The 17412-nt window shown below is 50.9% G+C and overlaps 1 protein-coding gene across 6 annotated transcripts in view; it reads left to right on the forward strand.

Moving 5' to 3' along the window:
* LRRK1 (leucine rich repeat kinase 1) overlaps nt 1–17412 on the forward strand; it is a 123921-nt gene that overhangs the window by 88039 nt on the left and 18470 nt on the right. For all 6 annotated transcript variants that reach the window (XM_029237377.1, XM_029237381.1, XM_029237379.1 and 3 more), the window contains 10 exons: nt 90–262; nt 1365–1485; nt 1743–1902; nt 2292–2568; nt 5745–5916; nt 8268–8431; nt 9450–9589; nt 11402–11651; nt 14107–14273; nt 16938–17135. In XM_029237377.1, the coding sequence (XP_029093210.1) occupies nt 90–262; nt 1365–1485; nt 1743–1902; nt 2292–2568; nt 5745–5916; nt 8268–8431; nt 9450–9589; nt 11402–11651; nt 14107–14273; nt 16938–17135 (1822 nt within the window). The remainder of the gene's footprint in view (nt 1–89; nt 263–1364; nt 1486–1742; nt 1903–2291; nt 2569–5744; nt 5917–8267; nt 8432–9449; nt 9590–11401; nt 11652–14106; nt 14274–16937; nt 17136–17412) is intronic.

Raw genomic sequence — 17412 nt, forward strand, 5'->3', positions numbered from 1 at the left:
GGGTGATGGTTGAGGGCCAGGCCGTACAGGGTTGGCACATCCACCACCTAGGGAATTGTTCCCGTCCCCAGCCAGACTCTCTCTCACAGGCCAAGGCCCCAAACGCCGTGGTGCTAGTGGTGGGAACACACCTGGACTTAATCGAAACCAAATTCCGCGTGGAGAGAATCGCCACGCTGCGCGCCTATGTGCTGGCGCTCTGCCGCTCACCCTCCGGGTCCAGGGCCACCGGCTTCCCGGACATCACCTTCAAACACCTACAGTGAGTGTCCCATGGCATCCTGCTCGTCCCCACCTGTCGCGGGGCTGTGGCTGCCGGCCCCTCACTTGTCCGTCTCCCTGGGGACGCCTGCTCTGCCTGCAGAGGGCTCCTGAGGCAGGGGCTGTGCTCCTCTGTTGCCCTGTCCAGGGTGAAGGGTGGCAGCTGGGCCCCCAGAGCAGATGCAGCCCTAGGGAGGGTGAGGAGCTGCCAGAGGATCTGCAGGGCAGGACCTGGAGACACTCTCTGTGCTTCCTGTCCAAGTCTCCCCACCCCCAGGGCCAGTGCTGAGTGTGCACGGCCCCAGTGGGACCACGAGATAGAAACTCAAATACCACCCATCACATTTGTTGATCATTGATCAAGAACAGACCCCAGGTGTGGTCCTGGTCCTCCCAGTGTGTCTGAGTGGTCCAGAGGGGCTGAGATGGGGGAGGGCCACAGGGTGGGATTCAGGATGGGCCAGTGCTGGTGGGACCAGTGTCCTGGGCATGTTGATTCTCCCACTCCTGTCCTTGGATTCTCACGACAGCTCTGCAGGTTATGGAGATTGTTGTGCCCACTTTGAAGATTATGAAACTGAGGCTCAGCTAGTAAGTGTTCTCTGACTGCTACCCTGGTGGCTCTTGGGTTCCCTCGCTCTGGGTGAAGTGCCATGGACATTGCTGCATGGGTCAGCCTGGAGACATGCCATGTGGCTCAGAGTACAGGATGGGGCTTTCAGGAATTCCTCGAGTGCCTTTGAGAATGCCCCCTGGGGCCTGCGATGATAGGAGTGCTGGCTCTGGGTCAGAAACCTGAGTCCCACCCAAGCCTGCTCCTTTCCAGCTTGTGTCCTTGGGAGTCACCTTGTGCCTGCATGCCTCACTTTCCTCCTCTGTAAAGTGGGCACGTTGGGAAGACAGACTAAAGCAGCACATTGTGGTGCCCCCAGCACCATGCTTTGCATCAAGTAAGGCCTCATTAAATTTCTGTGTCTATCTCTCATGAGTTTTCTCAACTTGCCAGTGTTTGGGACGAAACACTTAGGAAAACAGAGGCACTGCAGTACTTGTCAAAGAGGGGAGGTACGATGAATAAGCACGGTTCTTTTTTGCACTCACAGCGAACTTTCCTGTAAGAGCCTGGAAGGTCAGGAAGGGCTGCGGCAGCTCATTTTCCACGTCACGTGCAGCATGAAAGATGTGGGCAGCACCATTGGCTGCCAACGACTCGCGGGGAGGCTGGTGGGTACCTCTCATCCCCTTGAAGCCAGAGGGGCCTGCTTCCCATGTGTCAGGGGAACTGTACCTCCCTCTCTCTTTCTACTGTAAAACACATGTGCTGTATATAGTGTGTGGTCCCCATGTGAGCAGTTTCTTGGGGGAAGGGAGGGGTGGGACAGTGACAGGAAGCATTCCACCTACTCAGTCCTCTGGAGGGTGGCAGGCGAACCAGGCTGGCTGGGCACACCTGAGGGCCCAGCCTTTCCCACCTGTCCCAGATACCCAGGAGCTACCTGAGCCTCCAGGAGGCCGTGCTGGCAGAGCAGCAGCGCCGCGGCCTGAGCGATGATGTGCAGTACCTGACGGACAGGCAGCTGGAGCAGCTGGTAGAGCAGATACCTGGCAATGACATCAAGGACTACGAGGACCTACAGTCCGGTGGGTGGGCTGGGAGGGTGGGCAGGGAGAGGGGATCAGGTGGGTACCAGCAGGCACAGGCACAGGGCCCTGGGGAGGGGCACTCAAATTTTTCACCACTCTGCGCATGTCTGCAAATGACTGCAAAGACACTTCAGGTATCAATTTCGGGTTACAAATCAATTTTAACGAGTAAGTGAATTTGCAAAGATGGAATCCATGAATAATGGAGATCAGCACATTGGCAATAGTTACAAGATGCCTCTTGAGAACTGTGAAGGGCCCCATGTGTTGGGACTGTTGGTTGCTTCCTAAGAAGAATCTGTAAGCTGGCCCCCTTAGGAGGAGGTCACCCAGAGTCCCTTTTGCCCTTTGTTTGACACTGTTCCCTCATCCCCTCCCCTGAGCAGCCATCAGCTTCCTCATTGAAACCGGCACCCTGCTCCACTTCCCGGACACCAGCCACGGCCTGAGGAACCTCTACTTCCTCGACCCCATTTGGTTGTCTGAATGTCTGCAGAGGATCTTCAACATCAAGGGCTCCAGGTCGGTGGCCAAGAATGGGGTGATCAGGGCGGAGGACCTCAGGATGCTGCTGGTTGGGACCGGCTTCACGAAGCAGACAGAAGAGCAGTATTTCCAGTTCCTGGCGAAATTTGAGATAGCCCTGCCCGTTGCCAACGACAGGTGAGGCCACGGACTGGGCTGTGCCGGTTGCTCCCTAGAGGAAGGAATTAGGGCTGGGACCACTGGTGGCTCGAGCAAGATTTCCAGGGATGGGCCATGATAATGACCTGCCTGCCTGGGCTGCGGCAGCAGGGTGTGGGCTTGGCCGGTCCCCCGGCTTGCTGCTCCTTCCTGTGCCTTGGATGTCTCTTTTCAGGGGGTTCAAAGAAATCCATTTATTGAAAAGGTGTAGGAAAACATGCAAGAATGGCAATGGCATTAAAGGTAACTTTGGGAAGTTCACGCTTTGGGAGGTTGATTGCTTGGTTATTTGATGAATAAAAATGGAGTAAGTGACAAAGATGTGTGTGCTAATTATACAGCCCAGCTTCAAAATGCAGGGAGGGCAGGGGCTGGAGGGGCATGTGGGTTAAATCTGATGATGCTCTGACCTAAACCAGCTTGGTTCTCAGGGCCTCCTTGCCCTAATTTCAGTTTCAGCCATTTCCTGGGTCTGATGCTGATGTTGGCCCTGAGGCAGTAGCCAGATGCCAAATCCACAGACTTTTTCCATTCATCTGTCATAGAACTTGTCACCACCCTGCCCCTCAACCCCAGAGCTCTGGGGGGATGCCCACAGGAGACTCCCAGGGAGCTGCGCTGGACCCTGTGTGGCCAGCCCAGCAATTCCAACAGCACAGACTGGGTCTCCTGGGAGCCAGCCCTGGGCCATCTCTCTCTGAGATTTCCACTTGGTCTTATGACTATGGGAGGGGGCCTCAGTTCTTCCTGTTCCAGCTTCATGACGGCCAAGATTGAGTCCTAAGAAGAGAAACCCCAAAGAGGAATTCAAAACCCACATGATCCCTCACACCATGGCCCAGGTGTATCCTTGACTTTGGCCCATGAAAAAGCACACAGTGAAGCAGCCTGTGAGTTTACAACACTGCCAGAAGCTGACAATTTTCTGGTTATTTTATCAACAGATTAGAGGAATGAGGAGATATTAGCACTATGTAAAAGCAAGTCCCAACCTCCTTTCTTTTCTCATCTGTAAAATGGGAATAATACTATTATCTACTAGTATTATAGTCATTGTGAGGATTAAATTTGATAATACATGTAAACTATGAGAAGTGTCTCCTGCACCTGTGAGCTTCAAGGACATCAAGGATTATCAGTACTGTTATTGTTTCCATCTTTGTGTTAAGTGCTCATAGCCATTGGTGTCTGGTTCCATCTAAAGTCAGGAGTGTCCGAGCATTTTCCATCTTAGCACAGGTATAATTGTTCCCTTGTGCCCCAGGGACAAGGAGTTCCAGCTCCTCGCACAGTAAGGTTTTATATGGTCAAAGACACTATCAACAAAAACAAAGGCATTTGCTGCTCCTTTTAGAGCATGGTTTTCAACTGCAGCCCTGAAAGCCTCCAGTCCCTGGGAAAACCTTCAAGGCATTTCTGAACCTCCCTACACTTCTGAGTGTTTGTGTACCTTCCAGCGGGGACTCGCTGGCTCTCAGCACTCAGGGAAGGCTCCTGCCCGACTGCTGAGACAACCTCAGGGACATAGTGTGAGCCGGCTCCGCAGTGCCCAGGTCTTCACAGACTTAATGTTCAACAGGCACATGAAGAACTCACCTCTTAATTCCCCAGGCTCTTCCCCTGGGACAGCCTTGCCCTACCAGTGATCACTTTTAAGGAGGTGCCAGTGGTCTCCCAGGGCTCCGCTCACCTTGAGCAGGGCTTCCATTGCCAGTCAGTTTAAATCTCTTCACTTGCCATGCTGGCTTCTAAGTCTCCTCTGCCTTCAAAAATATTGAGCACCTGCTCTGTGTGCTGCGTACTGGGGCACCTGGGTGCAGAGCGTGCTCCCTCCCCTTGCCCAGGGGACACCTGCCAGGTAGAAAGAAGCAGGAAGCTGCAGCACACAGGCAGTGTAGGGGTTCCCGTGAGATCCAAGCTGAGCATGATGCAGGCAGAAGAAGCAGGATAAATCACACTGGGCACTGACGAGAGCTGCCTATTTGGAGAGGTCAGAGAGATAAAGAAGGACTTCTCAGAACTTATAGGACTAAATCAGGGCATCTGTTGGAGAGCACCTGGCTGTGGAGAGAGGCACTCTAGCTGGGGTAGTTGAGAACGTCCTTTCACCCAAGACCTGTAATGGCTGAAAAGGACCAAAAACTTCACCATCTGCCCCCTGTCCATCCTTCTCTAACCCTTTGAGGTCAGTATCCATTCTCTTCCCATGTCAGGGAAGCAGATTCGCAATGAGCTTAAGCTGTGTGCTGAAGACAGAGCCAGGATCGATCCCTGGGTGCCCTGCCCACCAGGCTGTCACTGAATTTTCCTTCTACAATACTTTCAGCGCTTCCTTTCAGAAAGTTCTAAAGACGTTTTATAGGACCTAAACTGATGTATTTTTAAAGGATTAGGAGAGCTGAAGGCAAACCTTTAAGAAAAGGGCACATCCAAGGCTCTGCCCAAGGCCGCCTTAGCTCCAGGGCACACAGAAGATGCTGGTTGTCAGGGACATCTTAGAGGGACCTCCCCCGTTTCAGCTGTTTCCAAATGATCAGTCATGAATGGCTCACTGACACTGTGATTCAGCGCTTTTATGAGTAAGAGTGCTCTCATAAAACATCGCTCTTTTGCACAAACAGCCTCATTCGAACATTTAAGGCAACTGTGTTGTTTCAACTGGTCAAGAACAATAAATAGCTTCTAAGGCCAAAAACATTTCTCTGACCCCAATATCTACATTGTCCTTAGAACTGTGCAGCTGTATTTGTTTTTCCTTCACCATCCAAAGTTAATTTTAAGTGAATCCCCAGTCGCAACCCAGTTTACAGAGAATCAACTACTATTTGCTGTGTCTGTTTATGACCACAGATGTTTCCACGTCTTCCCTTAGCCGTATTCTAGTCTCTATCTTAGAGACGTCAATAAACAGATTCACTGTGCCTATCTTCATTTTCTTTTGGAGCATTTATTCGAAGCATATAAACTACCCCCTCTATCTAAAAATAAGATTCCAAGGCCCTGGGAGGAAGGCACCGGGCAGCCTGAGCTGTTTCAGCAGAGCCTGCCCCAGGCCAGTCCATCTGCTGGGGTCAGGGCCCTGCAGCAGAGCTCAGGCCCCTGGTTCACCAGCCCCATTTGGTGTGTTTCAGCTATCTCCCTTTGGTGTGTTTCAGCTATCTCCTGCCACATCTTCTTCCATCCAAACCTGGCCTGGACACCCACGGCATGCGGCATCCCACAGCCAACACCATTCAGAGGGTGTTTAAGATGAGCTTCGTTCCAGTTGGCTTCTGGCAAAGGTTTATAGCACGGATGCTGATCAGCTTGGCCGAGATGGACCTTCAGGTAGTTGCATTTTCTGCATGGGGCAGTTTTTGCTTGCATGCGAGGCACTTGCAACTGTGCCGTGGTGGGAGGGAGGGAGGGAGGAAGGGAAGGAGGGAGATGCCCTTTGCTGGAGGAGCCTGGCTGAAGACCCTTCTCCTGCAGCAAATCTGCTGACTTAGGGCCCGGAGGCCAGTACAGCATGGCTGCCTTCTCTCCTCTAAGCCACAGACCCATTTGAATCATTCTGTGAATACCAAATCAGTGCCTAGCTGGCTTGGACAGAATATCCCATTAGGGTTCTAATCTAACCAACATCAACATCCCCTGGAGGGCTTGTCAGAACACAGACAGTTAGGCCCCACTCGGGTTCTGGCTCCGTGGCTATGGACTGGGACTCAAGAATCTGTTTATCCAACCACTGCCCCAGGTGATGCTGCTGGTCAGGGACCACACCTCGAGAACCATGGCCTCAGAATCATGGCTTTACCATTCAGGCTGTGACTAGACTCCCCTAGGGAGCTCTAACAGACACAGACCAGGCACAGACACAGACCACTAAGTCAGAATCTGTGGGTGTGGCAGCCAGGGATCAGTATTTTTTAAAGCTCTCCAGGTGACTCCACTGTCCAGTCAAGCTTGAGAACCACTGGCATAGAACTTTAACTTGGTCTGGGAGCAGTGAAGACCTAACCCAAGGAGTTCTTTTCTGTGGGTTCACCTGGTGTTGTGTTGAAGGAAGTCCCGGCTGTCAGTCGACATTCATTTCATGCAAGACAATAATATGGAAATAGTGCTTGGCTAGAGCGGTGGTTCTCAAAGTGGGGTTCCTGGGCCAGCAGAATCAGCCTCACCTGGGAACTTGTTAGAAGTGCAAATTCTCAGGCCTGCCCCAGACCTGCTGCATCAGAAACTCCAGGATGGAGCCCAGGGCTCTGTTTTTCACAAACCTTCCAGCGAATTGTAACTTACTTTACAGTGTGAGAACCCCTGACATAAGCCAGGACTGTTGAATAATTGACATTAAACTCAGTATGAGTTTGCTTTTGCCATGTTCTATTTATAAGGCCCTTATGGAATTAAACTTCTTGTATTAAGTAAAGATATTCTTTGATCTTCCCATTTTACTGAAATGTTCAAAAGTAAATGGAAGAGCCTGAAAATTCTTTGGCATTTTCTCTCACAGCTCATGTTAACGGGAGGGAGACTTGTTAGCAACACAGTTGGGTGCACTGACAGATGGAAGGAGTGGGTGCATGGGTCACTCTTCCCTCCCTTTGAACTCTTCCTCCTGCCATGTTCTAAGTGGAAGGTCACCAAGCACCAGCATCGTGTGAGGCCTGAGATTCCAAGTGGGCTCCGTGGCTGGCGGGGTGTGGGCCCAGCCGGGTGTGGAGGCAGGCGCCCTTCCTGGCAGCATCCCTCACTCAGAATTAGGAAAGAAGTCCTGTTGAAGTTCAGATGAGGAAAAGGAGTTCAGTCTCAGAAGTATCAAAGGCATGCAAATTCAAGCATTGATAAGATACCACTTGGCACCTATCAAATTAGCAGAGAGCTAACAGCCAGCCCCAGAATCAGGAAAGTTCCCACACCATGGTCAGTGAATATACAGCCTATTCACCTTGAAAGCAATTCCTCACTAGGCATCCAGAGCCTGAAAATGTTCAAACCCTTTGACCCAATAATACTACTGCTATAAATCTGAACTACAGAAATCATTTGAAATCAGAGAAAGCTCTGTGGTTTTTCATGTTCATCTGGCTTATCTGAAAGAGCAAAAGATTGGAACCAACCTAAAAGTCCAAAGAAGAGAATGATTCAGCAAATTACTATACTTAATAAAATATTGAGCTTTAGAAAAATGAATTTTATGAATTTTTAACGACATAGGAAAAGCAAAGTTTTTTAAAATATACACAATTAGACATTTAGAAATAAAAAATTACAAAATATGACCTCAGCTGTTTTATAAACATACAGGTAGATAGGAAAAAAACCTGGAATAAAATATACCAAAATTTTCATGATCTATGTGTTAAATTGGTATTTTATTTTCTCTCTTATATTTTTCTGTATTTTCCATATTTTCTAAGGTAACTTTTTGCTTGTAAAATCAGGGAGGGAAAAGATTTGAAAAAGAAAATCCTGTTTTCAATCTTTTAGGGAACATGTGTTCCCAGAGTATCCTGGAGACCCCCTCAGATAATGCAGCATTTCATTTGGCAGCAGGATAAGCGGTGCAGGAGGGAGGGGGTGGGAAGATGGACGGTGGTCCTTTATCACGATGGGGCCAGGACAGCCTCTTCACAGCTCTGCCCAGGGCCAGCGAGGAGCCCGGCCTACTTAAGTAGGGTCTTTTCTCTGTCTTTCAGCTTTTTGAAAACAAGAAGAATACTAAAAGCAGGCACAGGAAAGTCACCATTTACAGTTTTACAGGAAACCAGAGAAATCGCTGCAGCACATTCAGAGTGAAAAGAAATCAGACCATCTATTGGCAGGAAGGGCTCCTGGTCACTTTTGATGGGGGCTACCTCAGGTAGGAACATTTGGGAGCTCACCTGACTGGGTCACCACGGTGCTGCAGAAATGGGCCCCAGGGCAGCCTCCACCGGGAGACTGTCCACTTGATGTCCAGAGTTCTGTTCCCAAGGGCAGGTCATCATGGAAGCTTGCTAGAAGTAGGAAACTCCCAGCAAATGTCCCAGAGCTTCCCCACCTTCTCACCCCTTCCTCTCTCCCATTACAGAACAGGAAAGGCAAGGGAGGGTGTGGTGACCACAGCCCAGCACTGGAGGGAAGTCGGTGGCCACTGAGCTCAGGGGTGAGAGTATCTAGCACCCCCTAGTCACTTAGGTGGGACCTACAGGGGCTTTGCAGCCATCCAGCACAACCCCCTTGTCCTAAGAGATGATGCCCCAGGTGATGACACTGGTTCCCCAGCCTGTACCCCACAGTACCTACCTTAGCTCCTTTTTCCTCTTCTCTCTCTTTTTTTTTTTTTTTTTTGAGAGAGAGAGATAAAGTCAGCTCAACAGGTTAGTAACTGATTTTTAATCAGGTTTAGTTTAGTACATACAAGATTATTTCATACTTACAATTAGTTTTTAAAAATATTTTTTTCAGCTCTGTGAGAAGGGAGGGGAAAAGGGGAAAGTAACTTTTTTGAGGGCCTGATTTGGGCCACTCTTGGTGCCCGGTGCTTTCATATAGATGTTCCCACTTAAAGCTCACAGTTGCCACTTGGCAGATGAGAAGCCTGTGGTTCGGATGGAAAAACCTTCCCCAGGGTCACACCTAAGGGTCAGATCCCAGCCTGAGCGTCCCCTCCTGCAGTCCTCATTGTGTCCGCTTCACCATTTTGGGGACAGCGGGGGGACAAGGCAGGGCCATGCATGTAAGTACACAAACGCAGGAGCCTCCTCTGACAGTCCTGCCTGGGCCCCTGCAGAGGGGGTGGTCCCTGGGGGTTGCACCCTCACCCTGAAGGCAAGGAGATTAAACCAGGGCCCTTCACAGCTGATAATAATGGACCCCTTTTTGTTTCTGGGTTGCAGTGTGGAATCCTCGGATGTGAACTGGAAAAAGAAAAAAAGTGGAGGAATAAAAATCATTTGCCAATCGGAAATAAGGGACTTCTCGGCAATGGCTTTTATCACAGACCATGTCAACTCCTTGATCGATCAGTGGTTTCCTGGTAAGAAAATGTTTTTGAACCAGGTCTTGGCTCATGTTAATATTTCTTTATAAATCAGGGTGGGGCTCCTTATTTGGAGAACAGAAATCCCACTGTGATTCAGCCCAAGGGGACCAGAGGGGTCCTAACAGACCTTTGGCAGAGTCTTAAGCCCTGTGGGAGTCCAGCTGTGGACATGGGTGGAGGTGCTATGAGGAAGAAGTGGGCCCAGACCCACAGGTCCTGGGAGGGATTTGGCCTCTGGCTGCCCACAGCGTGGGGGAAGAAGAATGCCCCGGGTACCGCACATGGTCTAGGAAGACCCTCGATGTGAGCCTCACGTGTTTTTGTTTACATGGTGAGGACAGGGCTGCTGAAATCCAGGGGGGAGCCCGCAGCTGGAGATTCATCCCTTGTGCAGGGGTGGGAGGGAAGTCACCACACCTGCCAAGGGCCCCCATTTTCCTTCCCTGCCTACCCCAAACCCCCGAATCCCAGCGGTGATCAGCCACCCACGTAGCCCTTTCCAGCCCCTTTGATCAGTTTCTTCATTGACAGTCCACCCAAAGAAAATACTTTTTGAAGTGGAGCTCTTGAGGTCCTCTGTTTGTTTTGCTACTGAAGTGGAGACAAACCCACTGCGGGGCATCCTGCAGCGAGGAGGCCATCCAGTCAAAACCAGGCAGCCTCTTCCCTGTGAGCCCTCAACTCCGGAAGCCTGGAGATCAAGAGAGCAGAGAGCGAGTTTGGGATCCTAGTGCCGCCTCTGGCCTGCTAGTCCAGTCCTCTGGCCTCCTGAGCTGGCTTTCTCACCCTGCATCCTGGGAGAGCATCAAAAGAAATGCTTAAGAAACAGTGTCTGGGTGTGCTCCAGATCATACTCTGGACACCTGGGTCTGGGGTCCTTTGGGTGTTGATGGGAAAGGTGACATACAAGGAAAAAAAGCTTAAAGGAGCCTAAGGGAAGGTAGTTTAGTGTGTGGGTTGGGGCAGTTGGGCGGTGCTTGGCCATACAATGGGGGCCTCTAGACCATTTGAACCCTACGAGCCCTTTGTGATCTCCCCACAACAGGTGCTGCTGGGGATTTGACTAGGGCCTATAAGACAGGAAGGACTGAGCTGAGGGCCTGAGACAGGGCTGCCTAGACACAGCACCACCGGCCAGCTGGCAGGATGTGTTACACACATGTGCCCAGAAAATTCCATGCGTCCACCCTGCACAAAGCAGGACATCAGCTCACCCTTCTGGCATCTCCACGGGACAATTTGGAGGGTGTTTCTTTGTACCTCCTTTCAGGGGTGTGCAGAAAAGCTGTGTCTCCTGCCCAGGGGAACACAAGTAAAATGACTAGATTTTGTCTATTATAATTTGTACTCATTTCTCCTCCTGCATTGCTCTTCTAGAAAAGATCATAGTAATTGCAAGCCTTATGTTTCTAATTTTAAGAACAGCTCCTTACTGGTTGTGGTTTGGTCATTGGAGTGTGGCATAGCTCAGACAGCCTGCAATGTCCTTCCAGGACCCAGCTGTGCAGGAGGGATCCCCAAACTCTCAGCACTCCTAGGCCAGCTACCTCTGGGTCTAGACCCCCTGGCGACTGTCCAGTGCATCCCTGGCCCCTCCCTGCAAGTGTCTTTTAGGATCGAGGATGGTGCTCCCCAAAAAGGAACCCGAGTGCGGCAGTCATGTTTCAGCCACTCCCAGGGGTCCAGGCCAGGGCAGACAGACACCCTCCTGTGAAAGGCTCACCCAGTCTGGGGGTACAGATGCTGTTCAGGGACCCACCTGCAGCCGCCTTTTTGTGAGCTGACTCCTGCTGTGTCCCCATTTAGCCCTGACGGCCACGGAAAGCGATGGGACCCCACTGATGGAGCAGTATGTGCCCTGCCCAGTGTGCGAGACCTCCTGGGCTCAGCACGCCGACCCAAGTGAGAGATTGGAGGATGTGCAGTACTTTGACATGGAAGACTGCGTGTTGACAGCCATCGAGCAGGACTTCATCTCCTGCCCCAGACACCCCGACCTCCCCGTGCTTCTTCAGGAGCTGGTCCCTGAGCTGTTCATGACCGACTTCCCGGCCAGGTATGCCACAGCGCCGATGCACAGGACCCAACCCCAGGTGACTTTTAGGTTCCCAGCCTAGGCTGCCTGAAGGGAAACAGGCTGTCAGCTTTCTTTTTGAAGCCACACAGGCCCAGCCAATAGGCAGAGCACTTAGAAGTTGAAGTCATCCTGGGACCCCACACCATTTCTCCCTCACATTAGCTGGTGCTCTTTTCCACTGAGCTGGCCCTCGTCTCTGATTCCTACTTTGCTGCTGGATCAAGGAATAGAAGACAAATATCCATTGGTGTCCAAAAAGGGGGCACTCCCAGATGTACCGCCTCATTTTCCTTTCTTGGCAAATGCTGACTCCTCACTGCTACCCTGCAGCTGAGCATTTAGATCCCCTAAATCTGTTCCTAGAGATGAGTCTACCTATATTAATCTAAGATAATAACTGGGGAGAGAATGCTGGAGAAAAGAGAAAACGTTTTGTGGTCCCACCCTATAGGAAACAGTCACAGAATCCAAGTGCTTGGTAAAAGATGGAATCTTCTGTTGTCATGGAAACCAGAAGCCACGATTTGGTCTCCCTGGAGATAATTTGACATTGGTGGTTAGCAATGTTTTTGGAGTTGTGAAATCCTGTTGTTTTCTTATTCAAAGGATTGCTATTTGGTTTCTTTAAAGAAACCCTTGGGGACGGCGAAAATATTTGTGTTGTCATTTTTCCAAATTGCTCCCCCACCCCAAGAAAATGGATATGGAGTACTCTGAGATATTGCAGGATTGTGGTTCCAAAACATGCTTCTGGATGGGTCTATTAAATTAAGAAATCACTTCCTACATTGGAAAAATTTCCCCCATAGATCTTTTTAATATTCCCATTACTTCATTGGTAGAAATGACAATTAAATACCACTCTTCTGAAAAGTGACTTACCTTTATCTCTAGATCTTTAACATGAGGGCTGTCACCTCTTGGAGACCACATGCAGAGATTTATATATGTGCGAATCAGATTTCATGGTGGGGTGCCCAATTAGGCAGCTCCAACTTTTAGAATTTTCACTTATTTGCTGAACCTTGTTATGTTTTATGCCCCCACTGAATCTGGGCTATGGAGTCTACTGTATGGAATCTGGAAAGCAAAGCCAGATTGGTCGTCCCTGTTGGTTTGGATCTAATTGCAGGCTATAGCATGGTTCTTAAACCAAGGTACCCGGCTGGGAGTTGAAATGCCCAAGAATCTGAACAGAATTCACAATCCAGCAGAGACTCTCTGGAAGCTTTAGCTATGGCCCAACCATGCCCCAAAGCATCACACTCCCTGACTGGGAGTTTAGGCAGGTGGGGGCAGGGGCAATCTGGCATCCACGGAGCCTTGTCCTGTGTCCCCAAATTACAGGAGTCCTAACAGAAAGCCCCAAGGGATCTTCAGCATAGCCACTGTTCCCTGTCTTATGAGGCTTCCAAGTGCCCACACTTCCCGAGCGGTGGTTTTGGGGTGGGCACTTGGAGAACAGCCCAGTTCATCTTCAACTACATCACCAAGGTCTACAATGGGTACAGTTGCATCTGCCAGGAGTGTGATATGGTTGAGCTGTGCAGAGTCTGAGCAGCTGCAAAATCTGTTCCTGGAAGACATGGGCAACAACTGCATGGTTGGGGGGGTGGGAGAGGGGCATTGGTCTGTTGGGCCAGGAGAGCTCCAGGGGAGGCACCCGGCAGAGGTAGCTGAAGAGGAACATTGGAAGACCTCAGCAAAGCAGGGGGAAGCCCGGAAATGGGAGGGCATCCGGCTGCCTTGCCCACCCTCCCTCCCTCTTTCTCTCCCTTCCTGCATCCCTCCCTCTTTCCCTCCCTTCCAGGAGTGACTTGCAATATTTCCAAAAGCCCAACAGAAGTCCCCCTTTCACCTAGGATTAGAACACACAGACAGGTGAGAAGATCTAAACTCCCTGCCTTTGGGTAAAATCCTAGCCATCAATTGTGGGGACACTGGCCATGCCAATCAGAAGCTCTGCATGGCCATTTATATAATTATTGGCTTAATAAAAAGAAATGAGGAAACAACTAACCTAGCAGTAAATAAATGCAGTTTGTCTGATGGATACTAGCTCTCAAAGCATAGAACCTTTTGAAGGAAAATGTCCAAAGGAATTCTTTTTCTGTGTCTGCCGCCTTCAGAGGCTTCACCCTATACCACTCACCATCCACACCTCTGAGGCCATTCCTGTTATGAGCCCATTTTATAGAGGATACCAAGGCTTGTCAGGGCTGAGTGACCTGCCCAGGGCTGGGGTTCATCCCAGATCTGTGTGACCTCCCGGTGGCTTTGAACCCTGACTCTCCTCAGTGGGAACTAATGGCCAAGCACATTCTTGTACCCGCCCAGCCCAGGACCCGCCTCCCACCTCAGCAGGTCTCTCCAGGTTATAGGGGGCAGGTAAGAAGGTCTGTTCTAACCCCCCCACATACTGTGTTTCCGGCAGGCTCTTCCTGGAGAACAGCAAGCTGGAGCACAGCGAGGATGAGAGCACTGTCCTGGGCCAAGGTGGGAGTGGCACCATCGTTTACCGGGCCCGGTACCAAGGCCAGCCCGTGGCTGTGAAGCGATTCCAGATCAAAAAATTCAAGAACTTTGCTAATGCCCCTGAAGGTAAACAGGGCCCTGTATCGTTTCTTTACACATGTGTTTTCCCTTGGTCCAAACTTGCACCACCTTAGAGACCCCTGAGGCCACACAAGGCAGGGAAGGAGGGTGAGAAAAGCCGATGTGGGCCCCAGGGGTAGCCCTGCTTTATGCCTGGCAGGATGTGGGCCAGGCCTGAGAATCAGGCTGAGCAAGGCCTAGAAATTGCTTTTGGAGATTACTTTCTTGTCTGGACCTGAGCCCCCAAGAGCACGGGCCATCCTTACAATTTCCATCCACTCCGTGTCCAGCACAGGCCTGACACGTGGTGGGCACACAGTCAGACCTCAGGTGGACCTCTCACCCTGGGCCACCCCACCCAGCCACTAAAGGGAGGACGGTGGGCACTCCAGATGGATGAATTGGAAAGCCAGCATGGGTGGCTTCTCCCTTACCCCTTCCACCTGAAGGAGGGCACACCCTCTTGCCTTGGCATGCTCAGGTCCACACATCATGTGCAGCTCAGAGATGTTCTAGAGCAACACGTCACCACTTAATGCCCAGCTAGGGCAAGTGCTAGGAGGCTTCCTCCCTTCCAGCCAGCTGGATATCACATTTCTCACTGTCCCTGGCTTAGCATGGTTATCTTCATGATCACAATAGGAATTTACACTCTTGGTAGAAAAATTAGAATCATAGAGCAATATAAAGAAACAGATCAGAAAGAAAGAGACATGGGGCTTCCCTGGTGGCGCAGTGGTTGGGAATCCCTCTGCCAATTCAGGGGACATGGGTTCGAACCCTGGTCCAGGAAGATCCCACAGGCCGCAGAGCAACTAAGCCACAACTACTGAGCCCACTCGCCTAGAGCCCATGCTCTGCAACAAGAGAAGCCACCACAATGAGAAGCCCGCACACCACACCGAAGAGTAGCCCCCGCTCGCCACAACTAGAGAAAGCCTGCACCCAGCAACGAAGACCCAATGCAGCCAAAAATAAAATTAATAAAATAAATTTTTAAAAAAAAGAAAGGAAGAAACAAAACCATAGTTACATGCAGAGAATGTAAATCTAAGAGACTTTATTGACAAACACCATAGCCAATAAGAGTTTGATAAAGTTGTTAGACGTGAGCTCAGCATCAAATTTGGCACCAATGACCCATTAGAAAATGCCTTCCATGGCAGCAATTAAACCATAAAATATTGAGGAATAAATAATATTTATCATTCAATTTAGTTCTCATCTGAATTCCAGCAGGGTGTGTGTGTGTGTTAAATCTGACTGATTCTAAAATGCATGTGGGGACTTCCCTGGTGGTCCAGTGGTTAAGACTCCGTGCTTCCACTGCAGGGTGCATGGGTTCGATCCCTGTTTGGGAAACTAAGATCCCTCATGCCGCGCAGTGTAGCCAAATAAATACATAAAAATTTTTAAAATAATGAAAATAAAATGCATGTGAAGTGACAAAAACCCAAGAACAGCCAAGAAAATCCCACAACAGAAGACAAAGGAGAGAGGCTTGCCCAGCAAACGACTGACTTATAAGTCTCCAGGCATTAAGGCAGTGTTTTCCTGGGGCACGGCTGGGCCTGTCAAGGGAACGGAGAGAGCCTGCATGTGTGTGGGAGGCGAGGCTGGCACATGGCAGAGGTAACGTCAGGAGTCAGTGGGAAAGGCTGACTATTTGCTAAACTGGGGCAGACTTGGGTCAGCCTTCGACCATAGTCAGAAACATTCTTAATGGTCTAAAGACCCAATGTGAAAACTAAGACTTTTACACTTAAAAAACAAGTTTGTTTGGCACACACATAGATCTGGCACAGTTGATACATTTTAACTGCCAAGATTTTCTTCAGGCTGTTTAAACTTCCATGTCCAATGATCCCTGATTTTAAAATCTGAACATAAGGGAGGGACAGATCAGGACACAAGAAGACAAGCAGGACCTGGTGGACACTGCTCGGTGACCTCAGGGCTGGCAACAGCCTGGTGGGTGACCAGTTGGTGGGAAAGGCCCCTCAGGGGGACTCAGGCAAATGCCTTACATGTGGGATGCACTTCAAGGACAGCCCACCACTGCCCATAGACCTTTCTCCTCTGGGCTGAGATGACGTGTCACAGGCCCATGGCTGCCCCATGGTTTTCTCTCTGGCTGACAAGAGGGCAGTAGTTCTTTCTGCCCTTCATCGTCCTGGCTCCTGGCAGGGAGTAAGGTAAGCAGCAGCGACCAAGCCCCCAGCATCCCTGCAGATGAGCAGCGGAACTTGGTTACATGCCAGACATGTTGCCTGAACTCTGGGTTACACTCGTGTATGCAGGATTGGAATAAGATCCAGTTGAGACCCTCAGGCAGCCAGCAGCGGGGTGGGGTGAGGGCTAAGAGAGTGGGTGACAAGGGTGGGAGCGTGTGCACCAAGGGGATAGGAATGCTGAGTGTGACAGGACAAGTGTAGACCTGGGGAGGGGGCTTGATACCAGCCCGGATGCCTCAGGAATGCCTACATTTGGTGCCAAAATTGGGTGACGATATTGCAACCCCAGTTATGTTGAGTGACTTAAAATGTAAATCCTGGCCCTGCCCAGCCCCTCGAGTCCCTGTGACGCAGCTCTGAGTGTGACAGGGCCCCCACGCAGAGTTGCCCTACACAGGCTCCCCAGGCAGTGGTGACAGCTGTTCTCTCCCTGCAGACACCATGCTGAGGCACCTTCGGTCCACAGACGCCATGAGGAACTTCTCGGAGTTCCGGCAGGAGGCCAGCATGCTGCACGCCCTGCAGCACCCCTGCATCGTGTCCCTCATCGGCATCAGTGTCCACCCGCTCTGCTTCGCCCTGGAGCTCGCCCCGCTTGGCAGCCTCAACACCGTGCTGTCCGAGAATGCCAAAGGTACCCACCATGCCCAGAATCTTCCACAGAGCGCTGCCTGGGGCCCGCCCCGGCCCAGTCCAGCCCATGGGAGGCCAGAGAGCCCATGGTGGGCAGCTCAGGTCCTGGGGAGCCATCTGTGGCCGGGCACACCCACCTGTGACTCATGTGCCACTCCCAGTGGGTGATAAAAGGGCTTCTCCAGGCCTAAGTGCTGGGCAGTGGTGTTGGCGAGGCTGCAGGAGCTCACAATTTGGAGTCAGACAGAGCTATGTTCCAAGTCCAGGCTGTCTGCCAT

This window comes from Monodon monoceros, unplaced genomic scaffold (genome assembly GCF_005190385.1).
Source record: "Monodon monoceros isolate NGI ecotype Baffin Bay Population unplaced genomic scaffold, NGI_Narwhal_1 Super_Scaffold_21, whole genome shotgun sequence".
Taxonomy (NCBI): Eukaryota; Metazoa; Chordata; class Mammalia; order Artiodactyla; family Monodontidae; genus Monodon; species Monodon monoceros.